The sequence below is a fragment of the Physeter macrocephalus genome, chromosome 20, assembly GCF_002837175.3.
Source record: "Physeter macrocephalus isolate SW-GA chromosome 20, ASM283717v5, whole genome shotgun sequence".
Classification (NCBI taxonomy): Eukaryota; Metazoa; Chordata; class Mammalia; order Artiodactyla; family Physeteridae; genus Physeter; species Physeter macrocephalus.
Genome location: NC_041233.1, coordinates 24837999 through 24852437, shown reverse-complemented (window position 1 = coordinate 24852437; position 14439 = coordinate 24837999). Strand labels below are relative to the sequence as shown.

Below are 14439 nucleotides of genomic sequence, written 5' to 3'. Positions count from 1 at the left end.
AGTCGCTAGAAAGATTCAGAATACTTATAGAGCTTGGAGACAGCAAGGTATCTCTTTCTTTTTTCTACCACCAGTCCTAGACACACTTAGCATAGTATATCCGATGTAAATATTTGAATTGCATTAAGTTCCACTTTGAATTGAGTCAGAAAACATGACCTTTCTTTTTTCCTTAACATATATCCAATTTATTTTTGAAGTTGTGTCCTTAGTGTTGTAAAATAATTTGAAAATATCTTTGACTAAATAAGACGTAAGTCAGGACTTTTTCCAGTGGACTAACATTCTGTGGGGCTGCTTCTTTCTTGTTATCAAAATATATTTTTCTAAAACTGAGAGATTAAGTAACGCTTGAGGGGAGTTTTGCACATCACACACACACAAAAAAAAGCTACCAAAAGACACTTTGAAGGAGGTGGGGGATGGGAGGTGGGGTGATGGCATTCCTACCCTCTTTGCCTTGTGATAATTTGTGCTTAATGGGTTAGTTACATGTATAAGGATCTTTCTAGCACTAACCAGCAGAATCATCCTTGTGACCAGGTCCCTAAGGCACTGCCTATCTGGCAACAAAGGTTGGAAAGTGCACAAAACAGTGCTGGACTAGGGCATTTCTCTAGGTTCTCCCCTGGTATTGGTTATGATGTAATGTGGATACTTGTGCAACTATGGTATATAAGGGGACAGGTTCATTCATTATGTTCACAGAGATTAAAGAAGACCAGAGAGGCTTTGCCCAGGTGCTGATATGGAGCAGGTGTCATCAACAGGCAGACCCGTGCAGATCACTGTGACAGATGGATATGACTTGGTAAAATTATTTTTGGCAATCCTGGAAGTCCTTAGTTTATTCATTCTCCTTGAAAGTACTTTTGTCTTTGGGCTCAGGTCTCCCTGTCAGTCATCCAGGTGTGGCTTGGGGAAGATGTGTTGGGAACATTAACAGGAGGCATGGAGTTTTGCATTATTCTGTACCACCAAACCTCCTGGCTTTACATAGCAATGGCAATTCTTTCTCAGTGTTCCTTATTGTTAGTCTATAATCAGCAAGTCATATTAGTGTGTAAAATACCTGGCAATTTGAATACTAAATTTAATGGGGGTGAAACAACTGCTTTTCATTTTCCTAGACAGCAGTTCCTTTCTCCTGAAAAGGATCTGAATTCCTCCAGAACTTCTCTTGTGATTAATTTCATTTGATGAATTTAAATAATAAAACTACAATATGATATAACTATTAAAATTTACAAGAATAATGAAACGTCAAAATATTCATTCAGTACTATGAAGTCAAAAAGCTTATTCCAAAACAGGATGTAATAAATGATCTCTACTTTCTTTTAAAGGGTATATATAACAATGTATATATAAATGTGTGTGCATATATATATATATATATATATATATATACACACACAACAAAACACTAGAAAATATATTATTACAGGTAATTTGTTTTCCTATGTGCTTTCCTCACTTTTTCAAATCTTCCACAATGTGCTTTTATAATCATATAAACAAAATTACTGTTATTTCTCAAAGCTTCCAACTTAACGGCCTTTAAATAGAATGTTGCATTTAGCTACAACTAGATTTGTTTAATGACTTTCTACTTCCCCCGTTTGTATTTGTGACATAGCTTGTTAGGAAAACGTGCAAAATGCTATATAAAGTCAAAATGGGTTGCCAGATATGTAGGAAAATTCTCTATTTGAATATAATTGTAAAGTATGTTTCTGTCAACAGAAAGGTTTTAAAGGAGATACTCCAGTTACCTTTATCCGTGCAGAATTCAATCAGGTGGTTCTGGGACACTCTGCAAAAATTACTGTTTCTCCAGAAGGAACTGCAAAATACAACTTCACTTGCAGTTTTGAGGTCAATCCTGAAGGTGGAGTCACTTTAAATGACCTCGCCCACAAACCTGTGTTCTGTAAGTCCTTGGGATTCTAAATAATGTTAATTATATGAGTGATCAGGATATTCTGAGGTATTTAGTAGCTGTTGTAGGGACAGATGAACACACCTTACCTTTTTAATCTGGGAATAACACAGTATACTTTGAGTCCCACCTGGTTCTGGCAGCTGTCACCATGACCTACTAATTTTAATCAGTTTGTATTGAAGACCTTTTGACACATAACTGAACTTAAAAAAAAATTTTTTTTTTATTTTCCAATTTGACTTTATTCTTTCCAGCAGCTGATAATAAAACATACATATGATCAAAAAAAAAGAATATTTATACAATTTTGAAGAAACAATAAGCAATAACATGGAAGCAAACATACTCTTTTATGAAAAAAACAGCTCCCAATTTGAAACAAGACCAATGATATATAGATAATTTGATCTATTCATGTGTACAACTCATTTTAATTTCCCTAAAAAATATTATTTAATAACTTTTTAGTAACTAATCAATTCTTATTAACAGTCAAACAAGTAAGAATGTAGATAATGCTCAATTCAATCCATGGGCGTAAATGAATAGGCATATAACTGAAATTTGCAGCCTTTGTCTCCTAAGCTGATTTGTGAGCTTTTCCTTTGTATTCCTGTAATTAAGGTTGCCAGATTTAGGGGAAAAAAACAAAACAAACAAACAAAAAAACCAAAAAACAAAATTTGGGACATACTTACACTAAAAAAATTATTTGTTGTTTATCTGAAATTCAAATTTAATTTGGCATCTCGTATTTTACCTGGCAGCCCTATCTGTACTTCTGTATATTCACCAAACTGTATAGCAATTATTAATTTGCCTCCCTTGTTAGAGGAGACACTTTTTGAAGTCAGGGCTGTATCTTATTTATTTCAGAATTTCTAGTGCTTAGAAATATCTGGGATAGAAAGGGGCTCAAAAAATGTTTGTTGAGGGGCTTCCCCTGGTGGTGCAGTGGTTGAGAGTCCGCCTGCCGATGCAGGGGACACGGGTTTGTGCCCCGGTCCGGGACGATCCCACATGCCGCGGAGCGGCTGGGCCCGTAAGCCATAGCCGCTGAGCCTGCGCGTCTGGAGCCTGTGCTCCGCAACGGGAGAGGTCACAAAAGTTTGTTGAATGGATAAATAGATGGATAGTTTCTGTTTTCACACTTTTACAGTTGCTAACTACATAATATTATCTCTGAAATACTTTGTTCCTAAACCTGTACTCTAGGCTAAGTCTTTTTTGTTTGTTTGTTTTAACCCATACTCTTTTTTATTTTTTGATAGTGTGGTTTTTAAAAATTTATTTTATTTTTTATTGAAGTATAGTTGATTTACAATGTTGTGCTAATTTCTGCTGTACAGCAAAGTGGCTGAGTTATACACATACATACATTCTTTTTTAATATTCTTTTCCATTACGGTTTATCCCAGGGGATTGGATATAGTTCCCTGTGCTATACAGTAGAACCTTGTTTATCCATTTTAAATCTGATAGTTTGCACCTACTAACCCTAAACTCCCAGTCCATCCCTCTCCCTCACCCCTCCTCCTTGGCAAGCACAAGTCTGTTCTCTATATCTGTGAATCTGTTTCTGTTTTGTAGATAGGTTCATTTGTGCCATATTTTATTTATTTATTTTTGTTTTGTTTTGTCTTTGTATTATTAACATTAGTAACCTCGAGATATGTTTAAATTAGAATTGTCATTTTGAATGTTCACATTAAGATATACTGTAATTTGACTTATGAGGACTTGTTTTAATTAAAAATTTTTTTTATTGGAGTATGGTTGGTTTACAATTTTGTGTTAGTTTCTGCTGTACAGCAAAGTGAGTCAGTTATACATACACATATATACACTTTTTTTCCTGCCATATTTTAGATTCTATATATAAGTGATATCATATAGTATTTGTCTTTCTCTTTCTGACTTACTTTACTTAGTATGATAATCTCTGGTTGCATCCATGTTGCTGCAAATGGCATTATTTCATTCTTTTTTATGTCTGAGAAGTATTCCATTGTATATATGTACCACATCTTCTTTATCCATTCATCTGTTGATGGACATTTAGGTTGTTTCCATGTCTTGGCTATTGTGAATAGTGCTGCTGTTAACATAGGGGTTCATATATCTTTTTGAATTATAGTTTTGTCCGGGTATATGCCAAGGAGTGGGATTGCTGGATCATATGGTAGTTCTATTTTTAGCTTTATGAGGAATCTCCATACTGTTTTCCATAGTGGCTGCACCAAGTTACGTTCCCACCAACAGTTTGGGAGGGTTCCCTTTTCTCCACACCCTCTCCAGTATTTGTTATTTGTAGACTTTTGACGATGGCCATTTTGACTGGTGTGAGGTGGTATCTCATTGTAGTTTTGATTTGTATTTCTCTAATAATTAGTGATGTTGAGCATCTTTTCATGTGCCTACTGACTATCTGTATGTCTTTGGAGAAATGTTTATTAAGGTCTTCTGCTCATTTTTCTATTGGGTTGTTTGTTTTTTTGTTGTTCAGTTGTATGAGCTGTTTGTATATTTTGGAGATTAAGCCCTTGTTGGTTGCATCATTTGCAAATCTTTTCTCCCATTCTGTAGGTTGTCTTTTCTTTTTTTTTCTTTTTGTTTTGTTAATATTTATTTATTTTAATTTTTTTTAAATAAATAAATTAATTTATTTTGGGCTGTGTTGGGTCTTTGTTGCTGCACATGGGCTTTCTCTAGTTGTGGCGAGCGGGGGCTATTCTTTGTTGCAGTACGCGGGCTTCTCATTGCTGTGGCTTCTCTTGTTGCAGAGTACGGGCTCCAGGCGCATGGGCTCAGTTGTTGTGGCTCGTGAGCTCTAGAGCGCAGGCTCAGTAGTTGTGGCGCAGAGGCTTGGTTGCTCCGCGGCATGTGGGATCTTCCCGGACCAGGGCTTGAACCCTTATCCCCTGCATTGACGGGTGGATTCTTAACCACTGTGCCACCAGGGAAGTTCCAATATTTATTTATTTAATTTTTGGCTGTGTCGGGTCTTAGTTGCGGTACACAGGATCTCCGTTGCAGCACACGGGATCTCCGTTGCAGCATGTGGGCTCTTTCGTTGTGGTGCATGGGCTTCTCTCTAATTGTGGCTTGTGTGCTCAGTAGTTGCGACACACGGGCTTAGTTGCCCCACAGCATGTGGGATCTTAGTTCCCCAACGAGGGATTGAACCCACATCCCCTGCATTGGAAGGTGGATTCTTAACCACTGGACCACCAGGGAAGTCTCTTTTTTTTTTTTTATGGTTTCCTTTGCTATGCAAAAGCTTGTAAGGGTGATTAGGTCCCATTTCTTATTTTTGTTCTTATTTCTATTCCCTTGGGAGACTGACCAAAGAAAACGTTGGTACAGTTTATGTCAGAGAATGTTTTGCCTATGCGTTCTTCTAGGAGTTTTATGGTGTCATGTCTTATGTTTAAGTCTTTAAGGCATTTTGCATTTATTTTTGTGCTGCTGTGAGTGTGTGTTCTAACTTCATTGATTTACATGCAGCTGTCTAACTTTCCCAGCACGACTTGCTGAAGAGACTCTCTTTTTCCCATTGTATATTCTTGCCTCCTTTGTCCAAGATTAATTGACCATAGGTGTGTGGGTTTATTTCTGGGCTCTCTATTCTGTTCCATTGATGTGTATGTCTGTTTTTGTACCAATACCATGCTGTTTTGGTTACTGTAGCTTTGTGGTATTGTCTGAAGTCTGGTAGAGTTATGCCTCCTGCTTTGTTGTTTTCCTTAGGATTGCTTTGGCAATTCTGGGTCTTTTATGGTTCCATATACATTTTTGGATCATTTGTTCTAGTTCTGTGAAAAATGTCATGGATAATTTGATAGGGATTGCATTAAATCTGTAGATTGCTTTGGATAGTATTGCCATTTTAACTATTAATTCTTCTAGTCCAAGAGCATGGGATATCTATTTCTTTGAATCATCTTTAATTTCCTCTATTAATGTTTTATAGTTCTCAGCATATAAGTCTTTCACCTCTTTGGTCAGTTTATTTCTAGGTATTTTATTTTTTTTGGTGCGATTTTAAAAGGCTTTTTTTTTTTTTTTTTTTCTTTTTTGGCCACACCAAGCGGCTTGTGGGATTTTAGTTCCCCAACCATGGATTGAAACCAGGCCCTCTGTAGTGAGAGCATGGAGTCCTAACCACTGGACCACCAGGGAATTCCCAAAGGTATTTTTTTTTTACATTCCCTTTCTGATATCTCATTGTTAGTGAAAAGAAATGCAGCTGATTTCTGAATGTTTATCTTGTATCTTGCTACTTTGCTGAATTAATCTGTTAGATCTAGTAGTTTTTGTGTGGAGTCCTTAGGGTTTTCTATATATAGTATCATGTCATCTGCATATAGGGACAGTTTTACCTCTTCCCTTCCAATTTGGATACCTTTTATTCCTTTTTCTTGTCTGATTGCTGTGGCTAGGACTTCCAGTACTATGTTGAATAGAAGTAGTAAGAGTGGGCATCCTTGTCTTGTTCCAAATTTTAATGGGAAGTCTTTCAGCTTTTCACCGTTGAGTATTATATTGGCTGTAGGTTTGTCATAATGGCTTTTATTATGTTGAGATATATTCCCTGTATACCCACTTCGGTAAGAGTTTTTATCGTGAATGGATTAGGTGCATATATGTTGACGAGTGTAAAATCCTCTTCTTGTATTCATCCTTTTACCATTATATAATGTCCTTCTTTATCTTTCTTTTTTTTTTTTTTTTTGTTGTTGTTGTTGTTGTTGTTGTTGTGGCCTCTCCCATTGCGGAGCACAGGCTCTGGACGCGCAGACTCAGCAGCCATGGCTCACAGGCCTAGCCGCTCCACGGCATGTGGGATCCTCCCGGACCAGGGCACGAACCCGTGTCCCCTGCATTGGCAGGCGGACTCTCAACCACTGCGCCACCAGGGAAGCCCTCTTTATCTTTCTTTATGGCCTTTATTTTAAAGTCTATTTTGTCTGATATGAATATTGCAGCTCCCGCTTTCTTGTCATTTCTGTTTGCATGAAACATCTTTTTCCATCCCCTCACTTTCAGCCTATGTGTGTCCTTTGCCCTAAGGTGGGTCTCTTGTAGGCAGCGTATTGTAGGCTCTTGTTTTTTTAATCCAGTCTGCCACTCTTTGTCTTTTGATTGGAGCATTCAGTCCATTGACATATAAGGTAATTATTGATACATATGTATTTATTGCCATTTAAAAAAAAATAAATTTATTTACTTATTTTTGGCTGCGTTGGGTCTTCGTTGCTGGGCACAGGCTTTCTGTAGTTGCGGAGAGTGGGGGCTACTCTTTGTTGCAGTGCGCAGGCTTCTCATTGCGATGGCTTCTCTTGTTGCAGAGCACAGGCTCTAGGCACGCAGGCTTCAGTAGTGGTGGCATGTGGGCTCAGTAGTTGTGGCTTAAAGGCTCTAGAATGCAGGCTCAGCAGTTGTGGCGCACGGGGTTAGTTGCTCCGAGGCATGTGGGATCTTCCTGGACCAGGGCTCGAACCCATGTCCCCTGCATTGGCGTGCGGATTCTTAACCACTGCGCCACCAGGGAAGTCCTTTATTGCCATTTTAAACCTTGTTTTCCAGTTGATTCTATGTTTCTTTTTTGTTCCTTTCTTTTTCTTTTTGTTTTTCTTTTTGTGGTTTGATCATTTCCTTTTATTTTATGCTTGTGTTCTCTTCTTTTTGGGTTTAGTAATCTATTGTATATTTTTGATTTGTGGTTGTCCTGTTTTTCAAGTATGGTAGCCTCTTCCTATATCTGCTTGCTTTAGACTGATAGTCATATAGGTTCAAACACATTCTAAAAAAAAAAGAATCTACATTTTCTTACCCTCCTTTCCCACGTTTTAGGATTTTGATGTCCTTTTTTACATCTTCATGTTTATCCTTTTCCTGTTCCTTGTGTTTATCATCGCTTTCACAAATAGGTCTTTTTTTTTTCTTTTTGATCTGTATACTGGCTAATTTAAGTGATTTACTTTCCAGTTGTAAACTGTGATTTCCTCCTTCCTATATCTTCTTGTTTCTTTTCTATTTAGAGAAGACCTTTCAATATTTCTTTTAGGATAGGTTTAGTATTGCTGTATTCTTTTAGTTTTTGCTTGTCTGAGAAATTCTTTATTTCCCCTCCTATTCTGAATGATAATCTTGCTGGGTAGAGTATTCTAGGTTGCAGATTTTTCCCTTTCAAAACTTTGAATATATTTTGCCACTCTCTTCTGACCTGCAGCACTTCTGTAGAGAAATCAGCTGATAACCTTATGGGAGTTCCCTTGTAATTAACTATTTGTTTTTCTCTTGCTGCCTTTAGAATCCTCTCTTTATCTTTAACTTTTGCCATTTTTATTAGAACATGTCTTGGTGTAGGTCGGTTTGGGTTCATCTTGTTTGGGACCCTCTGTGCTTCTTGTATCTAGATATCTGTTTCCTTCTTTAGGTTTGGGATTTTTCAGCCATAATTTCTTCAAATACATTTTCAATAACCTTTTTTCTTTCTTCTCCTTCTGGAATCCCTATTATGCATAGATTGGCATTCTTTATATTATCCCATAGGTCTCTTATATTGCTTTCTTTTTTTTATTTGGTTTTCTCTCTGTTGTTTTGATTGGGTAATTTCCATTATTCTATCTTCCAGATCCCTTATTCTTTCTTCTGCATTATTCATTCTGCTATTCATTGTCTTTAGCTCAGCTTTTGTCTTGGCAAATGAATTTTCTAATTTTTCTTGGCTCCTCCTTGTAGTTTCTAGTTCCTTTTTACCATAATCTGCATTTCTGTCAATAGCCTTTCTTAATACTTTCAGTATTTTCATTACCTTTTTGAACTCGGTGTTTATTAGACTGAAGAGGTCTGTTTCCTTGTTTGTTCCTTCTGGGGAATTCTCTTGGTCTTTTAACTGGGAGTTAAAGAAGCAGTTTAACTGCTTTTTCATTTTGCTTATATTTCTCTTACTCTGTGAGTTTAGGAGAAACGGTTATCTACTCTCGTCTTGGAGGGCTATTTATATGTGGGAATGTCCCTGCATAGCTTGCGTGGGTTAAATATATTTTTGGCACGAGGGCTGTTTTTGGTTTGTATGCTTGCTGTCTCTTTCCACAGTTTGTGCTGGCCGTTATCCACTTGATAGTGAGTGTGCAGGTGCGCAGCCCGAGCACACTCCCAGGAAGGCAGCGGTTAGGGCAGAGGTTGGTGCCTAGTTGTGGGACCCTCGGTAGTGGCAGCGGTCTGTGCCCACCTCTGGAGTCCGAGATGGCAGTGGCGGCTCGTACCTGCCCCTGGAGCTCATGTAGGCAGTGCCTTGCCACCTGAGAGCGTGTGTGGAGAAAGAAACTCCTATGGAGGTCCCGCCTCTCTCCTCTCGCACCCCAAACAATGGCATCTTGCCTCTCTCGTGGGCCCAGGCTTCTTCCTGTACTCCCTTGATTGAGGCACACCACACCCTAGCCCCCTCAGGCTGTCTGCACGCAGCCAACCCCAGTCGTCTCCCGTGGTCTGACCTCCAAAGCCTGAGCCTCAGCACCCAACCCCCGCCTGTCTCAGTGGACAAGCGTATCAGGCTGGTGAGTGCCAGGTGGTGACACCAACCATCTGTGCAGGTTTCTCTCTGCTTTGCCCTCTGCAAATCGGTTGCTGCACTCTTCTCTGAGGCTCTAAAGCCCCCCCTCTGTTCTGGCTAATCTCCCCGCCAGTGAGGTGACTTCCCAGTGTGTGGAAACTTTTCCTCTTTCACAGCTCCCTCCTGGGGGCGCAGGTCCCATCCTGATTCCTTTCTCTCTTTTGTTTTCTCTTTTCTTTTGTCCTACCAAGTTATGTGGAGATTTTCTTGCCCTTTTGGAAGTCTGAGGTCTTCTGCCAGCATTCAGTAGATGTTCTGTGAGAATCATTCCCCATGTAGATGTATTTTTGATGTATTTGTGGCAGAAGGTGAGTTCCCCATCCTATTCCTCTGAAATCTTGATCCAATTGATGACCCATACTTGTTATTTTTTGTTTTTGTTATTTTTTAGTGGCTCATCTCCTGTGGTGCCTGCCAAAACCCACAGATTCCAAGATCCCAAACCCAGAGAGGTGGACCTGAGAATCTATACAGTATTCTAGAGCAATGCTTTCCAGACCTTTCTTTCCATAACAGTCACCTGAGAGAAAGTAATCTGGGAGAAAGTAATCTTAAGGGTCCCACCCCATACCACTAAATTCACAATTGCCATGGGAAAAGCCTAGGTAGCTGTACCTTGGGAAAAAAATGTCTCAGGTGATTACTGGGAAACACTGTTCAAGAACAGTGATTCCTAGCTCTGGCATAGGTGGGAATCAGTCAACCACGGAGGCATCCATCTGACCGGCACTCTTATATCCCATCCACTCTCTTCTACTTCTTTCTTCTTTCGTCTGTGCTTCTCTGTCACCCCAAGTAAGAGTTGTATCTCAGTTGCCTTCTTCCTTAGCACGCTGGATGGGAAAGGCAACACTGGACCATTATTTTAAGCATGTCACTGAACTCATGAGAAAGAAATGGGAGTTCCTTTGTTCCAGAAACAAAACAGAAACAAACCTGGAACTCTTGAACAGCTGCCACTGGTATGTGGTGGTGTGGGGGGAGAGGGCAGTATTCTAAAACCTAGGGGCTTGGATTTTAATGCTCTTACAGAGACAGAGACTTGGGCTGCTGTAGATGGGAAGTTGAGAGTGAGACCACCTACCTCGTCGTAAGCCAAGACTCTCAAAAAGATTGGACTAGGAAAAAAAAGTTCACTCACCATCATATCTGTCTAGGTGCTGGGTAGACAAAAAAACTTCCCTAAGAATTAGTAATCATAGAGTTATGTCGATCATTAAATAATATGTATTTTCTTAAAACATGCAAGGAACATTTGTATAATTAAGCTGGCCACTTACCAGGCCACAAAGCAAGTCCTGCCATATACCGAAGAATCAATAGCATACAGATGAAGTTTTCTGACCAAAATACAACAGTCAAAAAAATAAGAAATAACAAAAATATAGAAAAAATTATTATGAGTAATTCATGGGACAAAGAGGAAATCATAATAAAAAGTGCAAAGCAGAATCAAGTCAACAGTAAAACACCAAATACCAAAACTGTGGGATATAGCTAACGTAGTGCTTAGAGATACATTTATAATCTTAAGTACAGTCATTAGAAATCAAGAAGAATTTTAAACAGAACTTCTGCCTCCAAGAAGATGGACTAGATATACTTTCCTCTATTCCTCTCATAACTGTAAACCCTGGACATTATTTATATAACAAACATAACAGACTCTGAAAGGTAGAGAGAAGAAAGAAATGAGACTTGAGGAAAGACAGTGTGAGTTCCTTGGGTTTTCTTTTTGCCTCATATACCCCAAACTGTATGCTGAAGAAGCCAGCAACCTGGAAACAAAAATGGGTACAGATCAAACCAACCAACCAACAACAAAAATGTGCTCTCTCTAATCAAAAGACCAGGAAAGGGGGCAGCCTAGCATGACAGAAAACATTTAGACAGAAACTGCTCTACTCCAGTCAAATGCCCAGAAAAAAAACTGTGGCCCCACCCACACCTAAGCCAAGTGGGGAACCTAGGCTTACATACGCACAAAGCTGAAATAACATGCCTCAACACCCTACTTGAGTGGTGTCAGAGAAGACCAAGTAGGAAGCCAGGACTTTTGTGCCCTATGGTAATGACCCCCCTCTCTCAACATGTGTTTTTTTCCCTTTGGCCATGCCACGCAGCTTGTGGGATCTTAGTTCCCTGACCAGGGATCGAACCTGTGCCCAGGCAGTGAAAGCACCGAGTCCTAACCACTGGACCGCCAAGGAATTCCCTCAACATGTGGTTTTAATGGAGACCACACGGGGAGCCAGGGCTTCTGCCCCAATCTGGCAGTAACAAGGTACTCCTCCACTCCCCACTGGGGTGTGTCAAACGGGGTCTAGTGTAAAATCAAAACTCACCATCACGTAGTGGTAATGCATCTACACCCACTGTAGTATCAGTAGAGAACAAGTAAGGAATCAGAACCCCCATTTCCCCTCAGCAATATGGAGGAGCTGCCTCACTCAGGTATTAATGGAGATTGAGTGGGGAACCTAGTCTTCTATCTCCACCTGAAAATAATGAGGCATTGCCTCTCCCCTTCCTGTGTAGGAGTGGTGTCAAAAAATGCTAGCAAAAAAGAAGGTTTAAGTATGATTCAGAGTTTCATAGCATAATATAAAAATTCCAGGTTTCATTTGAAAATCACTCATTATACTAAGAACTGGAAGATCTCAAACTGAATTAAACAATAATCAGTAGATGCTAACACCAAGATGATAGATATGTTAGAATTATTAGACAAAGATTTTTTTTTTTTTTTTTTTTTTTTGTGGTACACGGGCCTCTCACTGTTGTGGCCTCTCCCGTTGCGGAGCACAGGCTCCAGATGCGCAGGCTCAGTAACCATGGCTCATGGGCCCAGCTGCTCCGCAGCATGTGGGATCTTCCCGGACCGGGGCATGAACCCGTGTCCCCTGCATCAGCAGGCGGATTCTCAACCACTGCGCCACCAGGGAAGCCCTAGACAAAGATTTTAATGAAGCCATGATAAAAATGCTTCAATGAGCAATTGTAGACATGTTGGAAACAAATGAAAAAACAATAGATAGACTCATAGGGGAAATAGAAAGTCTCAGTAAGAAATAGATGATATAAAGAAGAATCTAGTAGAAATTTTAGAACTGAAAAATACATTAACTGCTATGAAAAGCTCAGTGAATGGGCTCAGCAGCAGAATGGAGGAAAAAGAGGAAAGAATCAATGAACTGGAAGATAGAACAGTAGAAATTACTCAATCTGAGTAGTGTAGAAGAAATAGACTAAAAGAATATGAACAGAACTTCAGAGTCCTGTGGGACTATGCCAAAATATTTAACAGTGTTATTGGAGTATCAGAAGGAGAGAAGAAAGAGAGTGAGGCTGAAAAAGTATTCAAAGAAGTTAAGCCTGAAAACTCCCCAAATTTGGCTAGAGACATAAACCTACAGATTCAGGTAGCTGAGCAAAGTCCCAACAGGATAAACCCAAAAGAAATCTGTACTAAGAAACATCATAGTAAAACTTCTGAAAACTAAAGACAGAGAAAAAAAAATCTGAAAGCAGGGGAAAACAACTACAATGGTATCAGTTTCTCATCAGAAAACGTGGAGGCCCAAAGGAAATGGAACAATATTTACAAAGTGATAAAAGAACTGTTCACCTAGAATCGAATACCTAAATAAAAGATATGAAGTGGAAATCAAGATATTCTCAAGTGAAAGAAAACTAAGAATTTGTCACCAGAAGACCTACCCTGAAAGAATGGTTGAAGGAAGTTCTCTGAACAGAAAGGGAATGATAAAAGAAAGAACCTAGAAACATCAGGAAAGAAGAAAGAATATGGTAAGCAAAAATTTGGACAAATAAAATAAGCTTTCCTTCTCCTTGAGTTTTCTAAATTGTGTTTGACACTTGAAACAAAGTATAACACTATCTGATGTGGTTCTGTATATTGAGAAAGTATTTTTGGCAATTATAAACAGGGAGGGCAAGGGGACATAAAGGGAGGTAAGGTTTCTATACTTCATTCAAACTAGTGAAATGATGACATCAGTAGATTGTAATAAATAGTATATATATAATGCAATACCTATAGCAATGACTAAAACATCTATACAAAGAGATATATTCAAAAGTATTATAGATAAATAAAAATGGAATTCTAAAGAATGCTCAGGTAGGGCTTCCCTGGTGGCGCAGTGGTTGCGCGTCCGCCTGCCGATGCAGGGGAACCGGATTCGCGCCCCGGTCTGGGAGGATCCCACATGCCGCGGAGCGGCTGGGCCCGTGAGCCATGGCCACTGGGCCTGCGCGTCCGGAGCCTGTGCTCCGCAATGGGAGAGGCCACAACAGTGAGAGGCCCACGTACCACAAAAAAAAAAAAAAAAAAAAAAAAAAGAATGCTCAGGTAATCCAGAGGAAGGCTGAGAAAAGAAAACAGAGAAATGAAAAGAGAGGGCAAACAAAACCCAGCAGACTTAAGCCCTAATATATTAATAATTACATTAAATATATCAAGACACAGAGATTACAAATTTGATAAAGAAATACACTATATACTAGAAATTCAAAATATAACCATATGGTAAGGTGAAAAGTAAAAGAATAGAGAAAGATATATCATTTATTGTGTTGCTCATCGTTGCTTGCTTCCTCTTTATTTCTTCTAGGTTCTTGTTAACTGTTTCTTGCAATTTGTCTATTCTATTTCCAAGATTTTGAATCATCTTTACTATCATTATTCTGAATTCTTTTTCAGGTAGACTGCCTATTTCCTCTTCATTTGTTAGGTCTGGTGTGATTTTATCTTGCTCCTTCATCTGCTGTGTGTTTTTCTGTCTTCTCATTTTGCTTATCTTACTGTGTTTGGGGTCTCCTTTTTGCAGGCTGCAGGTTCGTAGTGCCC

The 14439-nt window shown here is 39.2% G+C and overlaps 1 protein-coding gene across 3 annotated transcripts in view; it reads left to right on the top strand.

Annotated features, from left to right (window-relative positions):
• CFAP70 (cilia and flagella associated protein 70) overlaps positions 1-14439 on the top strand; it is a 95422-nt gene that overhangs the window by 1092 nt on the left and 79891 nt on the right. Inside the window, exons 2-3 of one of the 3 annotated variants that reach the window (XM_055080802.1) lie at positions 709-811; positions 1747-1933. In XM_055080802.1, coding sequence (XP_054936777.1) covers positions 749-811; positions 1747-1933 — 250 coding nt within the window. In that variant the 5' untranslated portion in view covers positions 709-748. Of the gene's footprint in view, positions 1-475; positions 812-1746; positions 1934-14439 lie in introns of those variants that run through there. The other 2 variants (XM_055080803.1, XM_055080804.1) reach the window with 2 other exon arrangements.